Source organism: Salvelinus alpinus, chromosome 10 (assembly GCF_045679555.1).
Source record: "Salvelinus alpinus chromosome 10, SLU_Salpinus.1, whole genome shotgun sequence".
NCBI lineage: Eukaryota > Metazoa > Chordata > Actinopteri > Salmoniformes > Salmonidae > Salvelinus > Salvelinus alpinus.
In genome coordinates this window covers 49,364,870-49,381,985 of record NC_092095.1, presented here as the reverse complement: position 1 = coordinate 49,381,985, position 17,116 = coordinate 49,364,870, and the positions used below count along the sequence as shown (strand labels likewise).

At 43.3% G+C, this 17,116-nt stretch overlaps 1 protein-coding gene across 1 annotated transcript in view; it reads right to left on the bottom strand.

The window, feature by feature from the left end:
• LOC139532141 (low-density lipoprotein receptor-related protein 1B-like) overlaps window positions 1-17,116 on the bottom strand; it is a 208,340-nt gene that overhangs the window by 36,272 nt on the left and 154,952 nt on the right. The window contains exons 61-69 of the mRNA XM_071329354.1: window positions 11,479-11,667; window positions 10,994-11,142; window positions 10,195-10,288; window positions 9,579-9,695; window positions 9,252-9,371; window positions 6,960-7,079; window positions 4,313-4,429; window positions 3,637-3,879; window positions 469-578 (exon numbers count right to left, since the gene is read on the bottom strand). Of these exons, the coding sequence (XP_071185455.1) occupies window positions 469-578; window positions 3,637-3,879; window positions 4,313-4,429; window positions 6,960-7,079; window positions 9,252-9,371; window positions 9,579-9,695; window positions 10,195-10,288; window positions 10,994-11,142; window positions 11,479-11,667 (1,259 nt within the window). The remainder of the gene's footprint in view (window positions 1-468; window positions 579-3,636; window positions 3,880-4,312; window positions 4,430-6,959; window positions 7,080-9,251; window positions 9,372-9,578; window positions 9,696-10,194; window positions 10,289-10,993; window positions 11,143-11,478; window positions 11,668-17,116) is intronic.

The following is a 17,116-nucleotide window of genomic DNA, read 5'->3' as shown; positions in this document are numbered from 1 at the left end:
ATGCGTCTAGGATGACGTCGCTCTCTCCAGGGGACTCTGTTGGCTGAGGAGAAAGACCTTATTAAAAGAGGTAGGCTGCCACGGCATGGACGTGAACTATTGACTCTGAACCAAGAGCATGGTTTTAATTACACTGAGATCCTAAAGGGACCCTGATGTTTGGAGGAAACAGGCAAAAATACCAAACTACCTGTATCCAGGTATTTGAGAGATAAGGATGTTGATTGCCAAAACGCAGACTTTACGTTTTACACAAAGATGAGTAGTCCTAGCAATCATTCAATACCATTTCAGGGGGATGAATCCCATGAAAATATGGTGCAAGATAATTAGGACACATTTTCCGATGTTGATGACCTTACGAACAAATGGCATACATTAAAGGCAAACAGACACGAAAGGTATCCTGCATTATCGCACAGATGAGGCTCAGCCACGACAATCAGGGCTTCATCAGAGAGCACTCACCTCATCAGATCCATCTGAGCAGTCTCTCTGGCCGTCACACCTCAGGCGGGCCGACACGCAGCCTCCCCCGACACACTCATACTCACTCAGGGCGCAGGACGGAAGGACCGCTGAAACAGATAACGTAGCACTTTCATTCGAAATGACTTTACAGTACAGTGAGTGCATACATTCGTATTATGTGTAGTTATTGAACCCACAGCCTTGATGATGCCAGCGCCACGCTCTTACCAACTGAACCACGCAGGACCACACTAGACAAAAGAATCTGACGACACAGACAATCCCCATTGATAAACCGGTGCTGAAAATACGTCTCAACTGGCCACGACACCACCAGGTATACAAGTGCAACACAATGGCTGCAGATACAGAAACAGAGCTTCTTCAGAGGGTCCATTCTGAGTGCTATTCCTAACGTGTTTTGGAGCACTTTGGACCAATCAAAGCCATTCAGTCTCACTCCCATCTGGACTCACTGGGAGAGAGGGGGGAAAGCTTTTTCATGCATGTCACGGTGTGGTCCTTCCATTACATTTACATTTTAGTCATTTAGCAGACGCCTTCCAATTGGAGGTATTTACAGTGCAAGTGCAGCCACGGCTGTCCACAGGTACTTTCCATATAAATATATAAAGAAAGTACTCAGCTGAAATATTAAAAAACAAGTTATTATGAGAGAAAGAGAGAGAGAGACACAGAGCAACAAACCTGCACATGCCTTCGTGTTATTTATTTTCTTAGTGATTTATATTTCTAATACAACCCCATCCACCACACCCTTGATTATTGTACTTAGTGATTTTCCTCTTTGTGACAATCTTGATGATTTTTGATGATGTCGTTAATGAATCATTCCATTTCCAAAGTATGCTTTGGCAATGTGTACATTGTTAAATCATGCCAATAAAGCACTTGAATTGACAGACAGACAGACAGACAGACAGACAGACAGACAGACAGACAGACAGACAGACAGACAGACAGACAGACAGACAGACAGACAGACAGACAGACAGACAGACAGACAGACAGAGAGAGAGAGAGAGCGCGAGAGAGGGAATAGACAGGGAGAGAAGACTCAGAGAGAGAAGAGTCAGAGAGAGACAGACCAATTCCCAGATCTCAGGGAATTACAGTAGACCAAAGTATATAGAGTACTGCACACACTACAATTACTTAGGTTTAAAAATAAGCTCAACTGGATACCTTCATGAGGCAGTGAATGAACTGAGAGAGAAAGCATGCAAGGCATTCCATGCCATTAAAAAACAAATTAAAATTGAAATACCTATTAAAATTAGGCTAAAACAAATTGAATGTGTCATTGAACCAATCACACTTTATGACAGCGAGGTGTGGTTTCCATTTGCAAAACAAGATTTCACCCAATGGGACAAAAACCCGATTGAAACCCTGCATGGAGAGTTCTGTAAGATTCTCCTCCAAAACTACAAACAAATCATGTAGGGCAGAATTAGGCCAATATTGACTAATAATAATGTTTTGAAAACATCTAAAATACAGTGACCCCCTCTCATATCATTACCAAGCCATGCAATATCAAGAGCTGAGAAAGTCCCCTCATCCAGCTGGTCCTGGGGCTGAGTTCACAAACCTGTTCTACTAATACACTGAAGCCTCAGGACCAGAACATCCAATCAATCAGAATAAACCAAATTACAACACGATCAAAACAAAACTACATTACTTACAGGGAAACACAAGCACAAAGCAAAATGCAGTGCTATCTGGCCCTAAATCGACACTACACCGTGGCAAACTATTTGACCATGGTTACTGATCAAAACCTTAGAAAAACCTTGACAAAGTACAGGCTCTTGGCATTGGGAAGGGTAGACACAGGAAAACCTGGCTCCCTGTAGGGGAAAGGCTGTGCAACCATTGCACCACAGCAGAACCCGAGACGGAGCTGCATTTCCTGACAAAATGTCAAAAATATCAAACATTTAGAGAGTCAGTTCCCCATATTTGAAATCCTTATTCAAGGTTTCAAAGACCTCTCTGATGAGAATAAGCTACCCGTCCTGTTGGGGGAGGACGCATAGAGCTATGGGTTGGCAGAACACTACATTGCTGCCTGCCATAGGGACAGTGTCTGACAGACCAACCAACCTGCACATGTCCTCTATGCTTATTGTTATTGTTCAATGTATGTTTATTTTGAACTTTGATTATTGTTGTTACTGTTATCCCGTTGACAAAATTGATTATTATTATTTAAATGATGTTAATATTGTAAATCTCCAAAGTAAGCTTTGGCAATATGTATAGTATATTGTTATGTCATGCCATTGAATTGACAGACAGACAGACAGACAGACAGACAGACAGACAGACAGACAGACAGACAGACAGACAGACAGACAGACAGACAGACAGACAGACAGACAGACAGACAGACAGACAGACAGACAGACAGACAGACAGACAGACAGACAGACAGACAGACAGACAGACAGACAGACAGACAGACAGACAGCGAGGCAGAGGCATCTCGGTGAGAGAGACAAAGCTCATTTTAATTTCACACCTTCGGTTAGCAGACAGGAGAGAAGACCAGCTTGCTGATATTGAACCATCTGCTCGAGATTTGAAGTGCCTCGAAGCTACTCTGGCCTTGCATCTATTTCTCCACAAGACTTCAAGTTTGGCATACATTCAATTCTTGCAATGAAGCACAAAGGGATTACAAATCTTAGAATAAACGTGAATGTCAGGATATACCACGGTGGAGTGAAATCTGTAACTGCTGTCAACGGAGAATTGGTCCACGTGTGGGAATACCTCAGTTTGTTTCTAAAGGTATTAAGGGTTATTTTCTAGCTGTCAATGCAAGACAGTAAGCCAACTGTATCTATGCTTACTGGTGACATCATAAAACGGCAACTGTTGCTGAACACAAACAAACACAAACGAACAAAGAGTCCCCCTATTACAAGATGTGTGACACACAAGCATGCTTTCCAACGGAGGGCAGTATTAACATGGTTGTTTTGAGTGAGACAGTGAAAGCAAGTCCCCACCTACAGCCGCAGCCAGCAACAGCTATCCAACATATATCCAACAGCTATACAGTAAGTAATCAAGTGTGAGTGTGCATGTGTGAGTGCGTGTGTCCGTGCGAGCGTGTCTGTGAGCTCATACCAGGTCCTTGACAGTTCCTCTCGTCCTCCCCCATCTTACAGTCCTCCTGGCCGTCACAGAGCCACTTGTTGGAGATGCAGAGGTGATTGAGACACTGGAACTGGTCCGCAGGGCACGAGCGCGTCTCACAGCCTTTTTCATCAGAGTTATCAGCACAGTCCCTGTCACCGTCACAATGGAAACGAGCAGAGATGCACTCTCCGTTGTCACACACAAAGTCCCTGGAGGGACAGGTGGCTGGCTCTGAGAGGTGTAAGGGAATAAGGAATGACAGTGATTTTAGGCGCATGACAGTGAGGCATGTTTCCCCAGGACATTCCCCGTCATACCAAGCAGAAGTATTTGTTGGTAGTTATATTAGGTCGCTGTATTTTGCGCAGTCATGTAACGTGACCCGGATTTTAACCTTTAAAGCGTTTTCATTTTGTGTCTTTTCTTTTTGTGTCAGATGATCCAGCGTCATACTCAGACAATCGCTTTCAATTTTGGTGCAATTATCATTTCTGGAGAAGGCTTCAAATACAGGATAGCATTGTGCTACGTCACATGATTGCGCAAAACACAATGCTCTAGTTATAGTAGTCAGGGAGTACGCAAGTTACATAGTGTTACACAAAAGTTCATTCCAAGTTCATTCCTTCCAGCGTAAACAACAGACCGAAGATGAGGGACTTACTGCAGTTCTGTTCGTCTGAGTTGTCTCCACAGTCACTCTGTCCATCACACCTCCAGTGTTCTGGGACACAGTTGTTGTTCTGGCACCGGAACTCATGAGGACCACATGTCTTCTCATCTAGGCACAGAAACAACAGTCCATAAAGGCGTAAAACAAGCAAAGTGTCTGAAACGGTATCCATGTTGATGTTTTGCATATTGCCAGGTGTGTGTGATGGTGAGCGTCAGTCCCTTGAGTTCTCTCTAAGGAAGACAAGACAATGATCAATAAAGACTAAGACATTACTTTACATACTGTATATAAAACGCCTGCTACTGTCAAGAAGAAAGACTAGAAGAACAGTAACTTTCCTGTTTCCTTTCTAAAATAACAATCTAATAATCCGTCTTTACATGGTGTCCCAACACTGTAAAATCTCCATGTCAGACTTTTAATCGAACTATGGGGAGAAAAGATAAATACATAACGCATTATTAATTGACAATCACACAGTACCATGTTTGAGAGCTAATTCCCAAACTTAGTATGGCATTAACAGAATTCAAACTTGACCTGAGCACACTGCGGCAGTTGAATACTAAATCCATTCCTTCCCATGCCTGAAAGATTTATATCACATTCTAAAAATACGACGCTGGGGATTCCATAACTCTATGTTGTTGCCTCTCGTCGATTAAGGTAAGTCAAAGCCAGTGGGTGTATACAATATGTTCTGTAAGTGTGTACGTCTCCTCTCATGCTTAATATCTGTCGGGTTATCATCGGTAAGAGAAGAAACCTTTTAAAATATGACCCATAGAGAAATTTAAAAAAATTGCACACTGACTGAAAACCAGAGAGAACGACTCAAATCATAGAGAGAACTTACTGTCATCCCCTCGATCCCCCGAAATGTCACCATTAAATGCACAGGCAGCAGTGGAAATGCCAAGGTCAAGCCCTAGCAGTCCAGTTGATGAGAGGAAGAGCCAGTAAGATGACTTAACCTCCTCCAGCTAATCTCTGGAGCTGGCCATATTAACAAGTGCTTTATGAGCATATCAAAGACCAGCCAGCATTAATGAGGTGGTCACCAATAAAAAATGTCAGTTGATGTCTGCATAACGTCGTCTATCACATTCAATTTAAGTCTACACATTTGCGTTTACCCGCTCAAAGCTTGCATATAGTACAATGAGACACAAAGTCAAGATACAAATGTCCCCGTAGAGTAGGCCATTCCATTGTGATCAAAAACCGCTACAAAAGACTAGACTAGACGACATTCTTAGAAAAAAAGTTGCTATCTAGAACCTAAAAAGGGTTCTGTCCCCATAGGAGAACCCTTTGAAGAAACCCTTTTGGTTCCAGGTAGAACCCTTTTGGGGATTCTACATGGAACCCAACAGGGTTCTTTCTACCTTGAACCAAAAAGGGTTCTCTTATGGGGACAACCGAATAACCCTTTCGGAACCCTTTTTTCTAAGACGGTAGACTAGAATATAATATAAGATAACATACATTGCCTTCAGAAAGTATTCATACCCCTTGACTTATTCCACATTTTGTTGTGTTGCGTTTTGTTAGAATCGCCATTGGCAGCGATTACAGCTGTGAGTCTTTCTGGGTAAGTCTCTAAGAGCATTGCACACATGGATTGTAAAATATTTGCACATTATTCTTTAAAAAAATCTTCAAGCTCTGTCAAGTTGCCATTTTTTCATGTCTTGCCATACTTTCTCATACCATTTTAAGTCAAAACTGTAACTAGGCCACTCAGGAACATTCAACGTCGTCTTGGTAAGCAATTCCAGTGTATTTCTGGCCTTGTGTTTTCGGTTATTGTCCTGCTGAAAGGTGATTTCCTCTCCCAGTGTCTGGTTTAAAGCAGAGTGAACCAGGTTTTCATCTTGGATTTTGCCTGTGCTTAGCTCAATTCTGTTTCTTTTTATCCTAAAAAAACTCCACAGTCCTTGCAGATGAGCATACCCATAACATGATGCAGTCACCACCATGATTGAATATATAAAGAGTGGTACTCAGTGATGTGTTGTGTTGGATTTGCCCAGAACATAACGCTTTGTATTCAGCACATGAAGTTAATTTATTTACCACATTTTATGCAGTATAACTTAACTGCCTTATTGCAAAAAGGATGAACGTTTTGGAATATTTTCCGTCTTTTCCCTCCGTCATTTAGATTAATGCTGTTAATCCAGCCTCAGTTTTCTCCTATCACAGCCATTAACATTCTGTAACTGTTTTAAAGTCACCATTGGCCTAACGGTGAAATCCCTGAGCGCCTTCATTCCTTTCCGGCAACTGAGTTAGGAAGGATGCCTATATCTATGTAGTGACTGGTGGTATTGATACATCCAAAGTGTAATCAATATAACTATATTGAATGTCTTCTTGTTTTATTTAGGCTTGCCATAGCAAAGGGGTTAAATACTTAATGACTCAAGCTGTTCATTTTTTAATTAATTTGTAAACATTTCAAAAAACATATTTCCACTTTGACATTATGGGGTATTGTGTGTAGGCCATTTACACAAAATCTCAATTTAAACCATTTTAAATTCAGGCTATAACAGAACAAAATGTGGAAAAGTCAAGGGGTGTGTGAATACTTTCTGAAGGTACAATAGCATAGAATAGTAGAACTCACCACAGTTGGCCTCGTCCGATCCATCGGCACAGTCCGGGTCCTCGTCACACACCCACAGGGCTGAGATACAGTGCATGGAGGTCTTACACTGGAACTGGTTGGCAGAACAGGTACTCTCAGCTGGGGATGGAGACCGATGGCACAGGAGATCAACAGGGAGGATAAAGACGAAAAGAGACGTCGTCACGAGCTATACAATAATGGCCAGTTATAAAATCGCAAAACTTGTCGGCTAATGCGACTGAAGGTACCAAAATGATAAAGACACTACCAAAACAATAGCAATACACATGTATTGTAGTTACATCAAATTCACCCAAATCATTTTATACGTGGCATACAAAACTAGGGTGTGGAGCAACAGAGAAAGTCAAATTCATTTTTCCTCTACACCCTCCTTATGCCACAGTACCTTGACACCCAGAGCACAGCTTAGTCTTTCCCAGCAAGAGGAGGATGGAGGTGGTTAGAGCTCCAGCTGCATCTCTAAACCCTCAGCCCTCCCAGCATGATTAGCCCTGTTTAAACCTCCCTGCGTCTCAGAAAGGCATCCCCTCAGACGCGGGCTAAACCACCTTCTGTCTGCCCTAATCTGCACCCAGGGTGAGACTCAGCTCCTGGAATACCCTCTCTGTATCTCTCTGCCGCTCACACGCGCGCACGCAAAAACACACGCGGTGCTCTATTTTCGGCTGGCGGGTAAGGAGGCGCAAGTGTCAAATGCACGCTAGTTGACATTATTTCGTCATGTTAAAAACTGGCATTTTCCTGCCCTAACGCCAGGTTTGTCCGTTTACCTGTCTAATGTCAGCTGGTTTGCGCTGAGGTGGGAGGGGTGGAAATATTTTAGGTGTGTCCTTAAGAACTTACGCCGGGTTCGGAATTCTAATGCCAATCATTGCAGAATCATATTTTTGCAGATAGAACCTTATAATCCCAAGCTCTTGATAACTTGAAGCAACCACATATTTAGCCATGGAGCATGTTCTGATTGGCCAGTAAGAGGTCAAGCCTTGATACACCTTCAACTTGTTTATTAATCGAAACCCAGCCCTTCTGCGCTACTGCCAGCTACTGCGCCCATAAATCTGGTTGCGAAAATAGCAACAAATATTTCTGACACACCCACCCAACCTACAGCTCTACCGCCAGCGCTTAGATTTACACTTGTGTTAGGTTTGTTAAAATAGACCCTACAGAGACACACTTTACCGGGTGCTGTACATTCCTCCAGACTCCCCATCCTTCCCCTCCCTCCCTCCAGCCTGCCAGCATGGCTCAACCCCCTGCTGGTGCAATTACCAGTGTCTTCCTCTCTGTTCCCACTCTGTTCCCAGTGGCCTCAGGGCAACACAGCTCAACCACTGAGCCAGGCTGGGGCTGGATGTGACTGCAGCCAGAGACAGGGGCTCAGGGGGTGCAGGGAGGGAGATTAGACTGCTTCAAGGGCTGGAGCTGTGAGATGAGTCGTTAACCCGCCACTGTGATCTAATAAGGTGTTCATGGATGGTGTGTATGTGTGTGTGTGTGTGTGTGTCTTGAGGCCTTGCTCCAGTGTATCTTAGAGCTGTCACTTTGATTTATGATGACAACCAGACAGGTGTGATTACAGGTATTTATGAAGACCCTCTTTCTGTCTCTCTCACACACGAGGAATTGTCTCAACCTTTACCTGGTACTGTACATTTCAGACAAGCGAAAGAAGCATCCAGAAGTTCAGAACTTTAAAATGTCAAGCTAGAGGGGTAACAAGCAGGGGATGAAACTCCAATCAAACTCCACAGCGAAGTCAAACTAGGTCAACTAAAAAGTATCACACATACTTTTCTTGTTATAACAAGGATATGTGGCTTTTATTAATAATGGACCTTCCTTGTGTCTTTGAGCAGAATTAACCAGGTATGGCAGTATGAACATAGAAGGCTGGGGGCTTTCTATAATCCAAAGAGAATTGTTAACAGGGTGAATCATTGACCAAGACTTAAAAATCAGAGGGGAAGTCACAGAGTCTGTCTGTTCAGGGTCTGAGTATCTCTTGACTGTTCCTTTCTTTTCTCTTTGTCACTCATCAAAAGGGTCGTCTCTCCCGCTAACGAAATGACCAGAGTGCTAACAACTAAAGCCTTTTCAATACTTCATTATCTATGTCTTGCGCAGGCTCATTTTTCATGGCCAAGTGAAATTGAAATCCCCCGACACAAAGTACGGAGCTGGCAAACTTTCATCACATAGTCAGCCTGTTCTTTAAGACCGCATCTATAGAGATCCATCTACAGACTATTTGATTCTTACGGCAGTCTGTCTCGTCCTCTCCGTCTCCACAGTCGTCCTGTCCGTTACAGCGCAGGTTCATTGGGATGCACTTCTGACGCTTCCTGCATTTGAACTGTCCAGATAGACAGATGTAGGATTCTGTAGATAGTATGAACAAAGGTGTTAGCCGTAGCCAAGGTAGTCTACAATGTAGTTTTTGTTAGTTGTGGGAAACGTTTGGGCGGATTCAGAATAGGATGGAGAGTGTCATATTTATTTCCTGTATTTTTCCAGGTAAGGAATGAGGATGCATTGTCTTTTACAATAATGACCAGAAATGTGAATGATATAATAAAAGGTCTTTACCACAGTTGGCTTCATCAGAGTTGTCCCCACAGTCGTTCTCCCCATCACAGATAAACGGAGGCAGAGCACAGAGACCAGTCCCACACTGGAACCTCCCTGGCTGGCATTTAAACTCAGCTGTGAGGAAGGAAACACACACACACACAGACATTGCACCGACTTTATAGAAACACAGCTAGTAAACAAGACGAGGAAAAAGGGTTGTAACATTTTCTTATTTAAAAAAAAAATATTTCTTTTTTAATTTTTATTATGAACACACACACAAAAAAAGAAATACAAACAAGAGTACATAAACCTAACAGACAGGGGTATTACATGTCAAGATAAATACTTTTATGGTGCGTATTGCTTTTTTGTTTTTACATTTACTGATCATTTCAAAAATAATATTGAAATTCGATCTTAAATAATGTGAAAAGGGGTTTGTTCTCTGCCCACTTCATTTTATGGATAAAGAACATTTTCTGTACTGTACTGTGCAGTTAGAGTCCTGCTCCACTAGGGGGCTGTGAATTGATTGAGTAATTGTGAATTGGTGTGTACAGAAAATGTTACAAGCCCTAAAGGGACCTTGTCAAGTGTCCTTGTCAAGTGTGTGTTGATGGTGACTCACGGCAGTCTGGAGGCTCGTCCGACCCGTCCCCACAGTCATCCACCGTGTCACACTTCCACCAGAAGGGGATGCACTCATCTGTCCCACAGCGGAACTATAGGACACAAAAACAGCAGAAAGCTTCAGATATCATCTCCATCATCTTCGTCATCATCATCATCATCATCATCGTCGTCATCATTGTCATCATCATCATCATTCAGGAAGATTTTGGGACACTAAAGTACCTTACTTGAAACTACAAATACTAATGTCAGAGCCCCTGCTGGTTCCTGCACGTCTTCCAAAAATATATTAAAAAGTACCTCTTAAAAATGTATGTTGAATTATCCCACAGCACCCCCCCACTCCCCTCCAACTAGCACGGACTTAGCTGGTAGCTGCTTTATTGGGTGGCAGATACAGTAGCCTTCGAGGTTAGAGCAAAGGGCCAGTAAACGAAAGGTCGTTGGTTTGAATTCCGAAGCCAACAAGGTGAAAAATCTGCCGCTGTGCCCTTAAGCAAGGCCCTTAACCCAATTAATCCAGGGGCGGTGGATAATGGTGACCCTGGCCCTGACCCGACTACCTATGGGTGTCTCAGGGGGAGTTGGATTAAGCAAGTGTGTAACAGGTCAAATATAAGCACTCCTCCAATTATTACTAAGCAAAGATTTACTTACTATGAATGTGAAATGTAGTTGTCCCACCTAGCTACCTTAAGATGAATTCACTAACTGTAAGTCACTCTGGATAACAGCGTCTGCTGAATGACTATGTCAAATGTTTTTGTAAGCAGTAGGAGAAAAGGGCCACTGACCTGGCTGGCTGTGCAGTTGGACAGGCAGGTCTTGTTGTCTGCAGCCAGGTAGAAGTGGGTGGGGCAGGCACACCTGTAACCTCCCCCGGGGGAGAGGAGGCACAGGTGGCTGCAGCCTCCGTTGGTCACCTGACACTGGTGTTTGGGCACTGCGGCGGAGAGAGGGAGAGGGAGGCTAAAACCAACATCCACAGCTAGAGCCCTTTCCCCTCTGCTGTCAGCATCATTAGTCTGAGGGCACATTTCCTCATTACAATTAAAAAGAAATCTCTCTCTCTCTCTCTCTCTCTCTCTCTCTCTCTCTCTCTCTCTCTCTCTCTCTCTCTCTCTCTCTCTCTCTCTCTCTCTCTCTCTCTCACACACACACACACACACACACACACACACACACACACACACACACACACACACACACACACACACACACACACACACACACACACACACACACACACACACACACACACACAGTCATAGATAATTACCGTCGGGCTGGCGGAGAGGGTGGTACACCTTGATGTTGTGGATGACTCTCCAGTATCTGAGCAGCTCTGTTCCCTGAGCCCCAGAGGTCTTGTGGGCCCGGTTCAGTGACTTGGACTTCTCATCGGTCCAATAGATGACATCCTCAAACAGAGTCAGCCCTGTCACCTCCCGGATGTCTTGACTAGGCACTGGAATGGAATAAACACTGATTAATCAGAGTCTGGAACACAGCCAGATCTCACACACACGCACACCTGAACGCACACACATGCAGGCGCGCACACAGCTCGTCCTGAGTAATTGCTGTGACAAGCTGCCAGGCTCTGGGGTGTTTTATTGCAGGTAAATGGGAGTAAAGCCGTGACTAAATGGACTGTCTGTCTGCCAGCATGGCTTAGTAGAGAAAGGAGTATACTATAATAAGTATGACAGCTAATCACAAACTGGCCGTTGAAGATGAAACACTGAAATTAAATTAACGATAAAAATACGTTGTGAATATTATGACTTCACTTCAAGCCTCGTTTACAGTTTTTTTTTCATGTCACAAATCTTTTCATGTCACACGATTTTTGAAACCTCTCACTCAAAGTGCAAAACTACACACCAAATATCCAAAACCATAAGCTATTTCTCAGCCTTTGACTCAGTTGTCAATTGCATAAAACACTTTTTTCAAAACACTACACACAATTCTCTACCTAAAACACAAAAATCTAACAGGAAGTGACTTGCTTTCCTTTTCCAAACACAACCAATCAAAATGCTACACTTATTCACCAGGTCACACACACACTCCTCACATGTGCAAACACTAATAGCTTAACTGATCACTAACCAATCACTGCTTTACTGTAGTATAGGCCTATAAATAGGTCAAAGGTCAGATTACCTGTTTTGAACAATGGACGCCAACAATGGACAGAGAGCAAGAGGAGTAGGAGGGAGAGGAAGAGGAAGAAGAGGACGAGGGCAAAGAAGAGAAGGAAGGAGAGCCATCTCTGATGAGATTAGGGCAACACTTGTTGATCATGTGATCTTGAGTCGATTTACAGTGGCGTCCATACTTCGAACCTTCAGAAATGAGAACAGGTATGCAACTATCTAATGACTATTTTAGCATTACGGTAATGTACTGTAAAATACGTATGACTGCATAGTATTGCATAAACATTTGTAACTCTAAGCCATCCATTTACTGCACTGCATTGAATGAATGAGGTTGGTTATCATGCTGTACTACCTTTTTTTGTACATTGTTTACAGTTCCTATGCGGAACACATACTGTGTTTGAATTCTGTACAGAGTGGAAAGGCAAAAACATCATGGAGGACGAGGACGCTTGTTTACAGATGTACAAGAGACTGCAATTATAAATATGGTTTTGGCCAACAATGCAATTAGGATTCGAGAGATAAGAGAGCATATCTTGAATAATGACACCATATTTAACAACATCAATGCTGTAAGCCTGTCGACCATACAACGCATCCTCCAACGGCACCGAGTGACGATGAAACAACTTTACAAGGTGCCATTTGAGAGAAACTTTGACAGAGTCAAGAATATGCGACATGACTTTGTAGAGGTATGTATGCAACACTACTTCCAGTACTTCAGACATACCATATTTACTCATCTGTATATCCTTTTGTCTGTTACAGAGAGTATTGGAGCTGGATGCCCATGTAATTCGCCATGAATTTATTCATGTGGATGAGGTTGGCTTCAACCTCACCAAAACCAGGCACCGCGGAAGAAATGTAATAGGACAGAGGGCAATTACCAATGTCCCTGGACAGCGTGGGGGTAAAATAACTATGTGTGCTGCCATCACTCAAAACGGGGTCCTCCATCACAATGCCACACCAGCCATATGCTCACTTTTCTGGATGCAATTTACACAATGCTTGTCCCTGATCCAGATCAGGAGCCTGCTAGATTTGTGGTTTTATGGGACAATGTTAGTTTTCACCGGGCTGTTCTGGTCCAAAACTGGTTTGCCACCCATCCACAATTTGTAGTTTTGTACCTACCCCCATATTCAACTTTTCTAAATCCCATAGAGGAATTCTTCTCAGCCTGGCGCTGGAAAGTGTATGATCGCCAACCCTATGCCCGCATGCCGCTTCTCCAGGCAATGGAGGACGCATGTGGGGACATAGAGGTTGCCTCTGTCCAAGGTTGGATACGCCATGCTAGGAGATACTTCCCTCGATGTATGGCAAGAGAAAACGTATCTTGTGATGTGGACGAAGTATTGTGGCCAGACCCAGGCCGGAGAAGAGATGAAGCGTAGCTTAGCACTGGTGACTGCCCCCCCCCCTACCAATTCCTGGACTGCCCCCCCGGGACCCCACACATACAATTGTGTTCTTTACTGTATTCTAAAGAATATACTTTTGGTTTACATATGTTTATGGTTTTGTTGTATGCTACTGTATACAACAGTAATGTTTGGCCTAATAAATATTTTCTGTTTCTACATTGCATTGGTGTTTACAGTGTACTTGTTACCCCTCTCAGCAGATTACTTTCACTGTAGAACATTGTATTAAAATGTAGATATAAGCCTATGAAAGACCAAAGAGCTTTAGATTTAGAACAACAGTGTTTACATGGTATATCCAAAAATGTACTATTATGAAAGCAGTGTTTGCCATTTGATGCAAATGCTTCATTCTGACATGTGTGTATGGCACTTTGAATGCAGTGTTACATTTTGAAGGAGATGTGAGGCATTTTGCATTTTGTGTGTGCAGTTTTGGGAATTGTGTGTAGAGTTTTGAAAAAAGGAGACAGTTTTGAAAAAGTGTGTAAGCAGTTGGAAAAAACTGTAATAACATAATGCTTTGTTTGTGAACCAAATAGTACTTGGGGTAAAATTGTGTTAAACCAAATGAATAAAAAAGGTGAGAAAAACATTTCTCTCATTTCTCAGAGGTTGAATGCCAGAGATGGACAGAGACTCACTTCAATAACACCTTGTTTTGAAGTGTATGGAACAGGCATAATAATGACTTGGCTCACACTCAGCTTCTATGGAGTTGAATCAATCACGAACAAACGTTTTCACAGTAAAGTCACGGCTTTTATCTAAAGTCTCAAAAGGTACAATCAATGACAAACGGACCTTAAATCTGCACCAACCATTATTTACAAAGCCAATTGAGCCATCACATTTTGAGAGTTGAGAGAGAGAGATAGATACAATGTAAAATGGTATAGAATCAGCTTGGACCTTCTTTTTTGATATTTTCCGTGGTATTGTTAAAAAACACGCCCCCATAAAGAAAATGAGAATTAAAATCAAGTTCAGCCCCTGGTTCGACCGTGGTCTTGAAGAGTTACTCCACCTCCACCTCAAGAATTGCATTTGGCGAAATGCTCGGCACACGCATACTCAGGCTGACTGCCTCTCGTTCAGGCAAATGAGAAATAAGTGCACTCAGGCTATCCCGGAAGGCCAAAGTTAGTTACTTTAAGGAGCAGTTCTCTCTCTGTGGGTCTAACCCCAAGAAGTTCGAAAACGGTTAAAGACCTGGAGAATAAACCCTCCTCCTCACAGCTGCCCATGTCCCTTAAAGTTGATGATGTGGTTGTTACTGACAAGAAGACTAAATTGAGAAGAGCGTGGGGCCTAGGATTGAGCCTTGGTGACAGGCTCAATCCTAGGCCCCACGCTCTTCTCAATGTACATCAACAACATAGCTCAGGCAGTAGGAAGCTCTCTCATCCATTTATACGCAGATGATACAGTCTTATACTCAGCTGGCCCCTCCGCGGATTTTGTTTTAAATGCTCTACAACAAAGCTTTCTTAGTGTCCAACAAGTTTTCTCTACCCTTAACCCTGTTCTGAACATCTCCAAAACAAAGGTCATGTGGTTTCGTAAGAAGAATGCCCCTCTCCCCACAGGTGTGATTACTACCTCTGAGGGTTTAGAGCTTGAGGTAGTCACTTCATACAAGTACTTGGGAGTATGTCTAGATGGTACACTGTCCTTCCCTCAGCACATATCAAAGCTGCAGGCTAAAGTTAAATCGAGTCTTGGTTTCCTCTATCGTAATCGCTCCTCTTTCACCCCAGCTGCCAAACTAACCCTGATTCAGATGATCCTTCCCATGCTCGATTATGGAGACATCATTTATAGATCATCAGGTAAGGGTGCTCTCGAGCGGCTAGGTGTTCTTTACCATTCGACCATCAGATTTGCCACCAATGCTCCTTATAGGACACATCGCTGCACTCTATACTCTGTAAACTGGTCATCTCTGTATACCTGTCGCAAGACCCACTGGTTGATGCTAATTTGTAAAACCCTCTAAGGCATCACTCCCCCCTATCTGAGATATCTACTGCAGCCCTCATCCTCCACCTGTTCTGCCAGTCACATTCTGTTAAAGGTCCCGAAAGCACACACGTCCCTGGGTTGCTTGTTTCATCAGTTCGCTGCAGCTAGCGACTGGAACGAGCTGCAACAAACACTCAAACTGGACAGTTTTATCTGAATCTCTTCATTCAAAGACTCAATCATGGACACTCTTACTGACAGTTGTGGCTGCTTTGCATGATGTATTGTTGTCTCTACCTTCTTGCCCTTTGTGCTGTTGTCTGTGCCCAATAATGTTTGTACCATGTTTTATGCTGCTACCATGTTGTGTTGGTACCATGATGTGCTGTCACACGATGGCGTAGCAGTGTAGACGTGTTTGTTCAGTCCTCTCGTGTACATTTGTATTTTTTTCGTATTTCTTGTATATATTTTTATTTTTTTTCTATCTCTTTTCGATTTTTAACTCGATTATACCTTCCGGTAACCTACCTCACCCAATGTGATACGGAATCGCTATTATTTTTTTAAACTTTGGAACACATTCAAGAACCCCCAGTAGCTAACCAGCTAATCAGCTACAAGCTACTTAGCCATTTTTAGCCGCTGCTAGCAGCTTTTACCTTCTGCACAGACACCAGCCCTGTTATTAGCCTGGATATTACTCACCAATTTACCAGCATCGGACTGTCTCTCGACAACAACGCCGGATTCCTGCCGTAATCCCTGAGCCACTACTTCTGATCCTCACAGCTAGCTTGCAGCTAGCGCCACTGCCACGAAGCTAGCATCAGTTAGCAAACACAATTCTACAATCACAACCTCTCTTTCGCCATCGCCATCCGGCTTGGATTCTCTGTCGACACGACCACGTCTGGTCTGCAGACGTATCCGCTGTGCTTTAAACACAGCGTGCTAGCTTAGTGGCGGCTCCCCTGCTCCATCTACGGCTGCCCCCTGGACACTATGATCACTTGGCTACATAGCTGATGCCTGCCGGACTGTCCATTAATTCACGGTACTCCATTCTGTTTATTTATGTTTTATCTGTCGGCTCTGTGTTTTAACTCAGGCTCTGTGTGTAGTCAATCCGACCCTCTCTGCCTAGTCGTCGCCATTTTTACCTGCTGTTGCTGTGTTAGCTGACTAGCTGCTGTTATCTCACCTGTTGTTTTAGCTAGCTCTCCCAATCAAGACCTGCAATCACTTTATGCCTTACTGTATGTCTCTCTCAAATATCAATATGCCTTGTATACTGTTGTTCAGGCTAGTTATCATTGTTTTGGTTTGCAATGGACCCCGT